This window comes from Amphiura filiformis, chromosome 3 (genome assembly GCF_039555335.1).
Source record: "Amphiura filiformis chromosome 3, Afil_fr2py, whole genome shotgun sequence".
NCBI lineage: Eukaryota > Metazoa > Echinodermata > Ophiuroidea > Amphilepidida > Amphiuridae > Amphiura > Amphiura filiformis.
In genome coordinates, this window is record NC_092630.1 from 85,985,231 (window position 1) to 86,001,174 (window position 15,944).

Below are 15,944 nucleotides of genomic sequence, written 5' to 3' on the forward strand. Positions count from 1 at the left end.
GAGAACTCGAATTGGGAACAGCCCATTAGTCCAAAAAGGTTTAAATTAGGGGCTAGGCCATTTTATGTTAGGTGTAGGGTTAGGAATAATGTTAGGGTTTGCATGTATGATTAGGGTTTGTGATAGGGTTAGTGTTAGGCATAGGGTTAGGGATAGTCTTATGGTTTGGGTTAGGGTTGAATTTAGGGTTAGAGTTTATAACTAAGTTACTGGGTTTTTGGACAAATGACCCTAGAATTAAGCACAATATCAACATCATATTTCTTGACATGTAACATGTTGCTTTATTTCTCAATACAAGTCATGATAAAAAGCTAATAAATTACATTAATAAAGCACACACAAATTGTGGTAAAAAGTTTTGAGTGTGTTATTTGACCTGTTAACATTTTGTCTTTATTCTTTGTACACCACACTTATCTATTATTTAATTTGAAGACATCCTGATTATATTGTAGAATATATTTGGCAATAAGGACCCATGTCCACAGGGAACTATGAATGATGTGCAGCTAGCTAGTGTTCATTGAAATTACTCAAAGGGCAGGGACACTAATAAGATAATTATTAATAAGTAGATAGGCTTTGTCAATGGGAATTCGTAACAAGTTATATAATTGGAAGACCGAATTGAAAAGACTAGTTGGCGTATGACGTTCTCTCAACCAGACTAAAAATGCCGTACTGCGCAGGTCAGCAACCAATCATGTCGCGCCTTTGCCCTGACGTCAGACACAAACTAGTCTTTTTAATTTGGTCTTCAATTATAGTATTTCTACAAGTATGCCATAGGACTGATGAAGTCAGAGACACATCTGAAAGCGTGACCACCCAGACAGGGACCGGCAGCATCGGTATTGTGATAACCATTGGCTTACTCTTAGAAATACTATACCTCACCTAGTTGATTACTGTATTGATCTGTAACTTAATATTTTTAGACATAAAAATGATAAAATCAACCTCAAATTATTACATTGAGAATTGAACCAAAACCTCATTCATGAGTCAGAAAATATACATTCAAAACCTGAAATACCTTTGGCATTATTTTCGTCTGTTCACATTTGGCATTGAGATAGACATTTAAAATAACTTCTACATAATAAATGTCCTGACAGCCATTTGAACTGTAACTTACCACCATGAATTGGTGGTAGACATGAACTAGTGACAACATCTCGATTCTTTCACAATAATTGCCTGACTGGTGTACACACACATTAAGGGGATGAATCGGTGTTCGCAGGCTGCAGTGCCCATCTCTCTTTCAAAGTGACTTGGGACAAGCTCTTCCAAATTATGTTCCTGCAGGGGGATCTCTACACCGCAGAAAGCCAAATCTCGGAAAACTAAACAATTACTACCAAGTTGCCATGACAGCATTGATTTATTCCGTGTAGTAGTAACTGGATAGTTGTCCAAGATTCTACTAGCTGCCTCTACACCTCCTCCACAAGTGTTACCTTCCCGGCATTGAATAAAGCCAGTACCATTTGTAAACCTGGGTGGGGAGAGGCAATAGGGTTGAAGAGTCTTGTCCAAGTGCACAATATGTTGATACCGCAGGGATGGGAACCCATGACCTCAAGCTACTTCGCGATTAAGAGTCAAAGTTTTGGACCGCTGCACCATTGTGCCACCCAAGGGGCAAATGAAGAAATATCCTGATTGGCTGTGCCACCCAAGAAGAGGCAAATGAAAGAGAATCCTGATTGGCTAATATTGATTAGCAGAAATGCCAATATAGATAAGAAATCTCATCGATTCATACCGCAAAGTTGCATTGTGGGTACATCCTTTTATATTATACCATCATCAGGCTGTACATAGCAATTAATTTTTTACATAACTTGTGCCACATATTTCACAAATATCTGAGGTTTGTGACTTGCCATCTGAATAATTCAGTTGAAAACTTATCAACTATTCATTAATTCATTCATTTGTATGTTTAAATTGCTTGAATAAAGATGATGGAATAATAACATGATGATCTATAATCAATCAGTTGCAAATAAGTGTTGTGTCTGTGATTATATCAGCTATAAATACAGAGACACAACATTAATTGCCAGCCCTGGATGTTGATGCTTCATGTAACAGAGACTTATAACATGTTTGTAAAAAAATAAAAATTCTTGCTATGACTTGTGTCCTACACACTTCAAGAAGCTGCAGATTTAGGTGCACATTTGTTAGACTATCGGATTCTTGTTAGTTGTCACAATACATGAATATTTCACTTCCACGTACTGATTCTATTTATAGCAACAATGAAAAGTGTAACAGAATTATCAAGTATAAATAACATATATAACAAGTTTGTGTACACTGTATAGGTTGTGAAATATGTCCAAAATATTAGCATTTCAAAGAAAGAACTGTGTGCCTGTAATTGTCATTACTGTTGAGCTGCTTGCTTTCATACTCCACCTGGCTTTTATTTTTAAGAAATTTGTATGAAATGTCTCTGAGTCCATGGTAAGTCAGTTTCCTAATTGCTCAGAGTTCCATGCCATATGTAGAGTGTATATGAGCGAGAATGCAGATGTGATAAACAATCACACTGATTGGCTGATCAACAATCAAGACGGTTGACCCACTGGTCATTAAGTGCGTACATGGGGCGGAGACTTGCCTCTTCTACACGCTGGATGATAACCATCACATAACTAGAACTCCCAGAACTCTGAACAATTAGGAAAACTTACTTTTACATTAACTTATCCTGATTACACAAAAGTGTATCTAGCATTTTGTTTTTCATGCACACACGCTAACAATATTGGTTAGCACCACACAGATGCAGACTTTGGCACTGCAGTTCATTTTATATGCCACAATCTTACTTCATACTTCCAGCTAAATGATGTGGTATCTGGTTTCCTGGAGACAGTAGCATCTGTATATGATACACACACACAATCAAATGCAGTGCAGCTGTAGCACAAGATGCATGGATGCGGCGCAATATGGCACTGCCTTTGATCGAGTATGTATCACACATGGACACTTCTGTCTCAAGGAAGCCAAATAGACATCAATACATCATCACAATGTTGACCCTTCAATATAACTATGAGAATATGATGCAGTTCAACAACATCTGAGAGCATTGATTCCAGCTATGCTATCGAATCCGTTAAGTGCGTTATTCTGAGGAACAGTCTGCTGGATGTTATGGAACAAAAAGCTGTCAGATTATCACCCAGATCCTAGCCCATTTGGCACTCAGATGGCACACAGATGACTTGCACTTGGTCAACATGTCACCTAGTTATAAGAGATATTGCTATGGTGCTTTTCATCTTAACCAGTAAACCATCTTGCACATCATTTTGAGACGTTTTTAACATTCATCATCATAATAATTAGCAACAAAATGCTATGACAGCGATAGAGCTATTGATATGCACTGATTCTTAAACCAAGCATTCTTTTCCTTTTCAGGTTCTGTGTGTACACACTTAGGGTCCATACATCCTTTGTGTATACTGCCCTGTCATTTCATGCCTCTATCAAGAGTATAGATGCTATCCATGGTATGGATGCATCATGCAGTCTTGTTTTCCCGCCTTTAGGCGACAAGTTGTTCGTTATTTCAAGAAAAGTATATATACTGCCATTATTGCACAACAAATTGCAACTGGAAGATGTAATCGTGTCCCTATTATGGAAGCTGAAACAACAAATGGGAAGAAAAGAAACAAATATTCAACATTAATAGTAACATTTGCAGTTTGCACATTTATAGATATTGATTTAGATATTGTAGGTCACGTTGTGTAAAATTCAAATGGATTTAATAAATGCTAACAATTTTCAGCTGGAATTTCAAAACTAGAAAAAATGTCTGGCTGAATTGACCATAAGGTACAACTGAAACTGTGATGGCAGTGAAATCTCCCACAGAGGGTGTGTGGATTATAATTATGTAATAGCTCAATCAAAGGGCACTTTTTTCTTATTAATAAATCTTATTGTACCATGTTTAAGTTATGATAAGATTGAAATTGTGATGGATAATATACGTGGTACTCTGATATCCCCTGTTACAAAATACTTAAAGTGCCAAGCTCTCTCATAGAGAAAACCCATTTCCGCAGTAACCCTAGTTTTCAAATCACCTACCTTTGTAGAATACACCCATAAATCCTTTCTTTTCTGAGAGAAACCACTGCTTTAATCTAGGCACTCTCCTCATGTATGCACAGGTGCATATGACCAGAAGGCCAAATACTAGCAGCCCATCAAATGAGTAAGCTGTAAAATATCAACAACAAAAAATACAACATAAATCAGTCATTGCAGTTTTCACTGTACAATGTAGGTCAATGTTGTTAAATAAAATTAAATCTGATCTTAATTTTTTTTAAATGTCAGCAACCCTGACAAGTAGTACTATAGAAACATCCAACTTGATCAAGAAATCTAACTCCATTTTCATCCCTCTAAATGCCAGATCATATCGTTATGAATTCGGCAGAGTGACGAATCGAGAATTTTGAGCAAATTGAGTTTTTGCATGCTTATGATTATGTTTCAGGTTATCTTTCATTTCCACCAAAAATTAATGGTAAATCTTACTCACCGATGTAGTTATTGAAATTTTGATTTGGACGAATCGCGCCTAAGTGCGATAAATGAATTCGCAGAGAGACGAATCGTATACTTAGCTGTACAAATCATGTTGATCTATAGTATTGTATAGCGGGAAACCCCGAATTTTCTATATTACATGTCCTATACTAATATTTTTGATACCAACGTATAGCTGAAGGTATCTTCTATCCAGTCACATACCAAAATAAGTACAAACATTCCCCACATGATATTGCTGTTGTTTTATAATGTGAGTGCGCGCCCGTGAAATTGAAAAATCCCGGAAAATCATACGCAAAATATAGGCCAATATTGTTATTTTTGCTTTAAAAGCCTCGAGTTTTTGCTAAATATTACAGGGATGACTATTTATAACTTATATAGCAAGTTTAGTCTACATAGCCTTAGGACAACCAGTAATTTCTACACAAAAACCCCAAATCAAGAATGCGTGCTATGGTTTACACGTAGTTGAATGCGTATTCGACCTCTCTCTGCGCAGTGGTAGATACATTTTGGATACAGCATAAAGCCGAATAGCTGTTAAAATGCGTTTTGAGGGATATATCGATTATTTCAGAACATGCAAGTATTGCCAATAATTCGTGTACATTCACTTCTATAATATACATTTCAAATGAGTGCTCACGAATGTTCTCAATTTTTAGAAGGACCAATGGAATGGTACCAAGATTTTCAAACGCCGTTTACTCAGAACAGCAATTTTGCGTATTCGGCACTCTGCCGTGTTCATAACGATATCAATCACCAGAAGTAGGAATGCAATTCATGATGATTATAAATGGTACTGTTCTAGACCATGTTAGTTCCAGCAAATATCTTGGTCTAGATATTTCCTCATCTTTCACTTGGGATGATCACATTAACAGGGTTGTTAAAAAGTGTAATAAAAAACTAGTATGATAAAACACACTATTGGCTTCAATGCCCCTCATGTTTCCAGGACTTTGTACTCAGTCTATACTCATACCTCAAAGCACAACATCCAAAATATTGAGGGGGTCCAGAGAAGGGCAACTAAAAACTTGAGTGCCACAAGATGGGATTTTTTTTCAACATATGGTGCCCATTTGGAACCAGCTCCCTAGTATTATCAGATCTACAAATTCTGTTGCTTCTTTTAAGCAACAAGTTTTGCCAGTAACCAGTCTAAATTTGCACGCACCTGTGATCAGTATTCGAAATAAGTACTTATCCTCTTGTCCAAAAATCACTGGGGACAACCATATTGAGCTATGTACTTATCCCCTGGACAATCACTATATTTTACCTCCAAAAGTATGACACATTATGGGGACAACCAAAATGTATTGAGGACAAGCAGAATTTATGCTTTAGTTATCCTCGGGATAACCTCCAGATTTTCCTTATTTCGGACACTGCCTGTGATGCAACTTGTGTTTGTTTGCATTAGCCATTTGGATCTCATTTTATAAGCAACAAGTTTTGGTTTATACTTCTAGGTTGAAGCAGTACATATATCTGCAACTAAGAAACAAACACCCAACGAGAATAAGCAAACTCAAAATTTTGCTTTAATTGGTCAAATGGTTTGGGAGAATTGTATGAAAATGCAATTGTCTGTACACATTTTTCAGTGCCATAGGCAAAACAAAGAAAATAAAAGGAATGGACTCTGACCCTTCTTCAAATGTGATGCGATCAAGCAAAATCAGTCAGAACTCAGAAATATAAATGTTCAGTTTCTTAAAGGATAATAAAAAGCATTTGCAAAGCTGCATTTTGCAGAAAACCCAGAGTTTCAAAAACAACAGGAAACAAACGGAAATATTGCCTTTGACTTTGTTTGGCTATATCTCAGATCAGTCATAGACCTTAAGCATCATATTTCGAGGCGCGGAAAGACACCAAGTTGGTGTTGTATGACCTTTGACATTCTTTTGTGGCGAGTGACATGGTCTTTCAATTTACGCCGAGTGTCCTTGACAGGAGTGACTATGCAGTGGTCATGAAAGAATTCAAAAGATAACCTGAAACCTCTGCCCCAATAATCCCGAGCTATTGTCTGAAACTGCTCCTCGGAAGGTGTATCATAAGAACTCAGTCTTCAAATGATATAGTCACGTAACAACCAAAAGATAAATTAGGTATGCCAGGTGAATTCAAATTTGCCATCAAACTGCATCATTTTATATATCAAATTAAAGCCCTTGAGTAAAGAAAGCCAACACTGAAAACCTTTTTGTCATAGACATAGCACTTTCCGTAGCAAAGTTACATCTTGTCAAAGATTGACTTTCATCAAAAAGATTCTGCTGGCAAAATTCCCCAAAAGAGCATTACGGGGGTGTTTCTAGATCTTAGTCTCATGACGATAGCACCTTTTTTTAATGGAACTGCTATCAAAATCTCTCTGAAATTCCATGTGCGAGTCTCTCATCACCAAAAAAAATCATATATTTGGGCCAAGTGAAGTATAGACAACATATTTAGGAAGGTTTCCTTCTTAAAAAGCTTCTTTTAAATTTCAATGTAAATTTGTATTGCCGGTTTAGGCCATTTTGACTAGACTCGCTGAGTCTCATGGACGCCTGCTCCTATGTCCATCAGACTCAGTATTTCCCATTTTGGATGTCAATCGTAAATACACTCTTAACGATTTGCGCCGTTTAAAAACTAAAAAAAAAATCTTTAAAATTTCATCAATGTATATAAAAGTGGTACCAACCGTATTGTGCTTGCTAATTTAAGACTCGGTTGAAACAAAATTAAGGATCGAAAGCATTTTAGTGTCCAAAAGGCAAAATTATCGTCAAAGTTCTGTCGAAATCGGCACCCTTGCGAAGGGTTCAGAATTGAATCGGGACGAAAATATCCGATCTTTGCGATCAAAAACACAAAATTACAACTTTAAACATACTATTGGCAAAAGACATTATTACCAAACAATACAGAATAGAAAATTTGACATCATTTTCTCAAAATATTGAAAAATGTGCTCACTAGACATCGAAAAAGTACGCAATCCAATTCCCGTTCAAACGCGTGGGAAACGGAAAGTGCGATAATCGTGACTAATTTTGACTGACTAGCAAATGTGTTAACTGAGGTTTCCCTGTCATACCTAGATAAATTACTGACTAAATCATTGAAGACTGAGTGAGTTCCGCAGTCTAATCTCAGATAGATTCAGATCTATCATTGAATGAATACCATTGAGTTCTACAGTCTAAAAATGTGTCTTTTCATATGTATAATTATTGTTCATGTTATCTTTTTGACTTTGACTTTGAAGAATACTTCGCAACGCTTCCATACATGAAGTCAAGCGCGAAGCGATGTGAGGGCACGTTGGTTGCTTATGCTTGTTGTAATTGCTTTCTTCTTAGGTGATCTGTAACTTCGGTCTTGAATGTTGAGGTGATTGGTATGTTAACTATATGTTCAGGCAGTACATTCCACTCTTGAATTGTTCTTGGGAAGTACGAGTCTCTGTAGCAGTTTTTCTTTGCTCTTGGTCTGAGATATGCTAGGCTGTTGTTATGACGAGTGGGGCGGACGACTGGTGTGAGAAGCGTTTGCGCGGTATGGCAACCTGGCCAGAGTTGACTTTGTGAAGCATAGTCAACCTTGTTGCCTGTCGACGCATTTGGAGAGAATCCCATTGTAGTGATTTCATCATCTCTGTGACGCTGCTTGTTCTGCCGTAATCTCTGCAAGCGAATCTTGCTGCTTTATGCGTTGGACAGCTTCCACCTTCTGTATGAGTTCTTTATTAGCGGGGTCCCAAACGCAACAGCTATACTCAAGGTGTGGGCGTACCAAAGCTTTATATGCTGTGGCTTTTAGAGTAGTTGTACAGGGGTGTAAGTTTCTACACACAACTCCAAGCACTCTCTTTGCTTTGGCTACAGCTTGGTTAACATGAACATCCCATTTTAGGTCTTTTGTAAGGTGTACACCCAGATAAGTATGAGTCTCAGTTTCTTGAAGTATGTTTTGACCAAGTTTGTATTGATGGTCTGGTTTTTGTCTAGAATGAGTTATTTTAAAAGTATAACATTTCTGCACGTTACACTGCATCTGCCATGTCTTTTGCCAGACATCCAGTTTATCCAGATCTTGCTGGAGGGTTTCAACATCAGAGTTGTCGTGGATGGGGCGGTACATTACACAGTCGTCCATGAATAAACGGACCTCCGACGAGATGTTATTCGGGAGGTCGTTTATATACGCTTAAGAACAATAACGGTCCGAGGACGGTGCCTTGGGGAACGCCTCGATCTAACTGGCACCCACTGCGAATGGTCGCCATCCACGACAACTCTCTGTTTTCACCTTGTAAGGAAATTTGATACCCATGTATGAGTCCTTCCAACAACGCCATAATTTTCAAGTTTGTGTAACAACCTCCTGTGTGGGACAGTGTCAAACGCCTTGCTAAAGTCCATGATGACCATGTCAACAGGGATTTGGTCATCAAGGGCTCTAGCAAGGTCGTCGACTGTGAGAAGTAATTGGCTTTCACAAGAGTGGTGCTGGCGAAAGCCGTGTTGCTTACTGGTAAGAATATGATGCTTATTAAAGTGTTGTATGATGTTGCTGTGCAGGATATGTTCCAGTATCTTGCAACATATAGGAGTTAGTGACACAGGGCGGTAGTTAGAGGCAGTGGCTCTATCGCCCTTTTTGAATATGGGTGATATGTTGGCGGTTAGCCAATCAGCGGGCAGTGAGCCAGTAGACAGTGATTTTTGAAAGATATGGGTAAGCGCCTGTGTGAGTTCTTGAGCAAATGTTTTCAAAATTTTTGCAGCAACACCATCCGGGCCCGGTGCCTTGTTTTCATCAAGGTCACTGAGCAGCTTTTGAACGCCATCTTGGTGTATTTCAAAATCTGTCATTGGCGGGTACTTACGTTGGCTTGGTAAATCCACCATTGGCTCTTCATTCGTAAACACTGATTCAAATTGACTATTTAAAATCTCTGCCTTACCACCACTATCGGATATCAACTCACCGTTCTTTCTAAGGGCTTGAATACCAGTAGTGTCTTTACGCAGTTTCTTGACGAAACTCCAGAATTGTTTTTGTGACTCAATACAAGAGCTGCGCACCCATCTCCAGTATGCGATCTTAGTTTCTTTTTGGATTTCTTTTCTAATTGCTCTAAATTTTTGTCTGTCAACTACACTGCCTGTTTTTTTAGCCCTGTTAAAGATCCTCTGTTTTCTCCTGAGTTTCCTTCTAATGTCTTGTGAAATCCAAGGAGTGAGGTTCTTTTTAGATGAAAATTTAAAGGGTATGTGATCATCCATAGCTTGGGAGATACCATTTTTGAACTCATTCCAATCATCTTCCACTGTGGATGATTCATTAGCAGTGATGTTTGTGCTAAGCTTAATAAGATCTTCTTTAAGCCCATTATTGTTTGCTTTATGATACTTATAAACTTTCCTTGGTTTGGTTTTAATCAGTTTTGGAGAGGTAAACATGTCGATCATAGGAATGGCATCATGATCACTAATGCCAGGGGTTGAGATAACCCTTTCAATCAGCGTGGGATTGGAGGTTAAAAACAGATCAAGCAGTCTGTCTTCTCTGGTGGGCTCAGTAACAACCTGAGTGAGATTAAACTGGTCTGCTATCTCAAGGAGTTGTTTAGATATAGCGACCTCTCTACCTCCTGAAATGACAGAATTTGATGGCCAATCGATATCGCCCAGATTAAAGTCACCACCTAGGCAAATTGTCGCCCCATTTTTGGTGCTAATTCGGGCTAAAGAAGATCTTAGAGCCTCAAGATAATTTGGGTCATTGGTTTGGGGAACTCTATAAAATGCTCCTATGAGCATATCTTTGCATCCGATGAGCTGGATGCTAACTCAGACAATTTCGCACTCAGTGTCCAAGTCAATCTGGTGGGCTCCGATTAAATCATTCCTAAGAGCCACAAATACTCCACCTCTCTCATCGCTTGAGTCTCTATCTTTCCTGACGGCTGTGAAGTTTGGTGGAAAAACTTCATTGTTGCTAATGGTTTCATTAAGCCATGACTCAGAGCCAATTATTACGTGGGGTTTGTGCAGATCAATACAGGCGTGCAACGCCTCACGTTTAACCTTTATACTTTGGCAGTTAACAACAAGGACTCTTAGCGAACCTACCTTTTACGCTTTTTTGGTATTACCAGCACGTGGAGATTTAACATTTTTAACAGGTGAGGAAGTCGCTTTTGGCGAGCCAATCAACAGAGTACCATCATCATTCAGAGACGCTAAACTACTGAAACTATTTGAAGTCTCAATACCAGAACTCGAGGTGCTGAATAGATGACACTCGGAGTAGTTTGGCACCCCACAAGCTTCACAAATCCATATAACCTTAGAGTTGTCCAGGTTTTCATAAGTGTGGGTCGACATCCCCATACATGCAGTATGGTACCAGCACATACAGCTGTCACACCTAATACCTTTTTGACCCCACTTTACCGCTAACGAGCAAACCTGGCAAGGGAACTTAGGTTTATATGGACCTGGGTTCACTTCAACATCATGAGCATTTATCATAAGCAAGATATGTAAATACGAAAGTACAAGTTTATTATTGGTATTTATGTACTGTGGAGAGTGCTTAACAACACTGAAATTGCGTGTAAGATGTGCTGCACGCAATGTAACTTGTTTGGCCAACACCATTGACACCGCACTTTCATTGAACGAAATAGAGTGCCAGGTTGACCTTGGAAGTGCATATTGGTTGTAATGCTCCAGGTGAGAACCTAGAGTGATATCAAACATTGACAATGAACATGTATGAAATGCATTGTAGGCGTTTAATGGGTGTGACCTATTGGGATGATTCACACCTTGACTTTCAGCAGATAAGGCATCATAAACATTGAATTTAGTTTTCAAAAATACAAGTTTAAGCAGCAAGTAAAGCGTAGCTGTAGTAATGGTTAGCTTCATGTTTCCCTGGTGATTGAAACATCGATGAAATAAACCACCAAGGGGCCAGGCGCCACACCAGCGCTACTTGTTTTACTCACAACCAGCCGAACCGTCTCCCATGGGTAGCTAGCACATCATTGTAAATACACCGGTCGCCATCTTGAAGTTCCAGATGAGACACATGTATGTACACACAAAAAGTTGGATTTAAGATGGAATAAAATCCGTTCCACTCGAAAAAACCATCCAAAAACAATCACAAGGATATATATTTTCGGTGGTATAGGAAAATAATTAACGATGCCTGAACTAAAATGTGGAATTTTTAGATGGAATATTCCACAATCACCGCGATCTCGAAGAGCAACCTCTCCTCACGAACAGCGCCCTCAGTCATTCTACTGAAATTAATTTTCATGCATGCATGATAAGCTTAAAACTTTTTGTTAATAAATACATTACGGCAAAATCATTTCGTTCGTGCAAGCCTTCCCTACAATTCAACTGCTTCTTTTTATGCTTGAATGACATTTATATAAATTGCACCTACCGTTTGTCATCTTGACGTCATATCTTGCTGCATAATGAATGAAAACAATGACAATTTTCTCCACTGACAGACACTCCGTTAATGCGTTTTTGCTGTAGACGTGTTGCCGGAAGTTATGATGCTAAATTTGAACTGTATGATGGGAAGGCAAATCAACCTGTGACCCAATTGCGGCGAGTTGTCCACTATTTACGTAACACGTGCGTTGGGTACACACTAGACTTCTCCGTAGTCCACTTGCCCATTTTGCATACTTACTCTGGCCATTACATTTAAAGCATAAAACTCTGATTTATATTGATTTGTGTGCAACTGATAGATTTTCACATCTGTATCTGATCTTTTCAGTCACCGCACTCCCTCTGTTTGTTAGCTATCAATAAGGGAGCGATCGTTATTTATGGCAGGGGGGGGGGGATGGGTAAATTTAGGGGGGAACCTGAAATTTGTTTGTGGTCTTGAGGGGGGAACCTGAAATTTTTAGTTGAACCAGGAGGGGGGATTGTTAAATTTTAGATGGAGAAAATTGGGAAAACAAGGGGGGTACGCGAAAATTTTGAGTGGACGCGAGGGGGAACGCGAAATTTTTTGTTGATATTTTTGCCAAAACACCCATTCCCCCCCCCTGCCGTAAATAACGATCAGTCCCTAAACTGGTACCCGGTAGATTCCAAAATCATAATTGTTCAGTATTAAAGTGAGCCATTACAATTATGCAAGATAATGTTGCATTCAGTTACTTTTATTGTCACTAATTATCTGATATTTTTAACTCTTTATGACCATTTTACTATTGAATACTTTAATTTTAATAAACATCAGTATAATTTTGAGTTCAACGAAATGATAACATATTTTTAATAAAATTCGACTATGGCATAGGCCTAGTAGGTACACACTGAAAAAGCATTGGCCGCAGGCTACTGGCCGTATTAATTCGAATTTGATAGGTTTTCTTCATAAAATGATAAGATGATACATAGTATCTTTCATAGTTTTTCACTATCAATAGGCCTGAGTTTGTCCCCTTTACAGTTTGAGCTGAACTTGAGTCGTTTTAGGGGCCTATTCAATTCAAGGCTGTTGAATGATTAAAAACCAAACCAAGGCTATACAAGTATACAGCGGGTTTTTTTCCCTGTATATAGAACATACATTCCTTTAGTAAACTTTGATGTTGATGAAAAATCCAATTTGGAGGATGGCTTTAAAGGAACTATCAGTAATTCTATCGAAATCTACACAAAATCATCAAAAATTAGTTTACTTTTTTTTTTATAAAGAGGGCATATAAAGCTAACATTACAGTTATACCGCGGTACTCGTCAAGTTCAAAAGAATACTCGCTGATAAAATTTACTATAAAAAGTTGTAATGCATGATAGGCCTAAGTGATGATAACTTAAAAAAACACACCCTTGTTGAAATTGCTTAAATTGTTCATGAAACTCGAACATTTTAAACCCATCCAAAGATAACATGCATGGAGTTTGTTAGCTCGACTTGACACGATTTATAAGTCATACTTTGGTCAAATAAACTCTTTTCTCCGGGTCTTTTCTATCAGAAATATGTCAAGGAATGGAACTAGATTTTTACATTATATTTCAGATGATTGAGCTCAGTAATACATCAACGAATAGAGGTTATCCGTGTTCTATAAGTTGCATATCCTATCAGCGACTACTAGACTATAGCTTGGCTAGGACTTTCAAAAGAAGAACCTGCATGTGCAACCATGACTGCTTCAAAATAGCCTGCCAAAGTCACGCAGGTAACTCTGATGTCGTGCAATGAATTGGTTTGAATGAGGAATACTACGGGATTAATCAGCGCCTTTTGTTAGAAGTCACGCATGAGTATAGTGGATAACCTCTATGTCTTCCCAGGGTTCGGTTTTTGCCGACAAAAACCCGTTTTTGCCGGAAAAGTGGCAATAACTGGCAAAAACCTATTTTTGCCTGGTTTAAACCGGCAAAACCGGCAAAACTGGCAAAAACTGGCAAAAACCCATATATAGTCACTCAAATATTAACAAGTACACAGAAAGTTCATTAACAGCAGTAAACATACAACTTTTAATGAATCATTCAACATATTTTTTGTCTCATCAAGTCCTTAAAATAAAAAAGTGTTGAATTTGATATGCCACATTTCAGTTAATATCAGGGGGTTATGCGCCATTGAGCAATGAAAACGCATGCCTTTAATTTCTTAATATGTTACTTATAATTACCAAATCTGGCCTTGTTACACTCAGGAAATTATTTTTTTAAATTTCATAATTCGTTTTGAGATAAAAAAAAAATCTGAACTTTAAATCACTTTTGTAGTTTTTGCCATTTTTGCCGGCAAAAACTATTTTTGCCAAGCGGTTAAAACCTGCGAACCCTGTGTCTTCCAATTCATGAAAACAAATAGATAATCAGCTTATCGGATTAAAAGCTTAGAGGGAAGGTCTTGCTGTTCAGCGAGTGTTTTTAATTATCAGCAGGTTTTCTCCAAATTCATTCTCTAATGTACATATTATTCCACAATCAATGTTGTGTGAAAAAACAATTATGCTAGTGAACAATACAGTTGTAATAATTGCTAACGAAATGATCTTGAATTTAGTCTTTGGCATATTAAACCAGGAAAGTTGAGACAACATGTTACCTCAAATTTTTAAGTAACGTGTAGAAATCTCCTGCATATCCTTTTCAAATTTACACATCTCATCCCGCATGTCAACCTATCTCCTCATCATGGATATCGCTACTTGGCCTTTCCTTGGCGCGCTTTTCAAATGGACTGATGAAAGCATGCTTGACTCAGTCCTGAAAGATATTCAGTAGATAGGAAATAAGATTCCTTTCTCTTTTTTTTTAATAGATATTAAAAACAAAATAAAACAGGTTTTAGGGAAGAAAGGTAAATATGCTGATGTTACATTGTGACTTTCATTTGCACTTGACTAGGAAACTTATTGCAATCAAATGGGGAAATTCAAGATCAAACAAATCGAAACACATTACCTGTTCAATATTCTCTAGAAAATCACAGGATATGATTATTTCCATTTCATCATCTGTATGAGTAGAACATTTAGCATTAATTGGGTATCTAGACCTAAAATGTATCTGTCTTTATGCTCATCCATATCCTCTCCATATAATATCTCAGCTCTTCCCTGAAAATCTATTCTTTTCAATGTTGTTATTTGGGCATTAGGCCTATGATAAAGTTAATTAAAGAAAGTTAGTTAAAGTTAAAAAACAAACTAGTTTACAAATAACTTTGTATAAAAAATGGAACTTTGTATAATTTTCACTTCCTACAAGCATGACAAGCATTCCATATTTCCCCACAGACTACAGACTGCAGATAGTATTCTGATATCTCATTGGTCAGTAAGCATGGTAAGTGGAAAAGTTAAAGAACTTTTGACTATAGAATATGACATTATCGTGTGTTTCTAGACTTTTGGAATCCCAGATGAGTCGAAGAAATGAAGAACTCAATATTTTTCTCTTTTTTATATTATTATTTGATAAATTGATTGATTAATTGGTTCAATTTCGGATTTTATCTCCTGTGTATTGATTAGTGGTTTAAGTTTATTATTATTTTAATTTTGGATGTTTTTTTTTTTCAAATATTATTTATGATTATTTACATGAATATTCTTCTTATGTAAAAGTAAAAAATAATGATATAATAATATTATTATTATTATTATTATTATTCTTATTATTATTATTATTATTATTATTATTATTATTATTATTATTATTATTATTATTATTATTATTATTATTATTATTATTATTATTATCATTATTATTATTATTATTATTATTATTATTATCATT

At 37.2% G+C, this 15,944-nt stretch overlaps 1 protein-coding gene across 1 annotated transcript; it reads right to left on the minus strand.

Annotated features, from left to right (window-relative positions):
* Positions 1 to 260: 260 nt before the first annotated feature.
* On the minus strand, positions 261 to 12,218 carry LOC140149303 (protein kish-B-like). The gene is made up of 3 exons (XM_072171569.1): positions 12,091 to 12,218; positions 4,135 to 4,266; positions 261 to 3,682 (listed from the first exon to the last, which is right to left on the minus strand). The coding sequence occupies exons 1-3, from the start codon at positions 12,098 to 12,100 to the stop codon at positions 3,600 to 3,602; spliced, it is 225 nt and encodes a 74-aa protein (XP_072027670.1). The 5' UTR covers positions 12,101 to 12,218; the 3' UTR covers positions 261 to 3,599.
* Positions 12,219 to 15,944: the final 3,726 nt, after the last annotated feature.

Bases quoted from the DNA above. Each gene is read 5' to 3' on its own strand.
- LOC140149303 (XM_072171569.1), bottom strand. The intron at 3,683-4,134 runs GTAGGTGATTTG...TTGTTGTTTCAG, and splicing joins TATGGGTGTATTCTACAAAG to CTTCCATAATAGGGACACGA.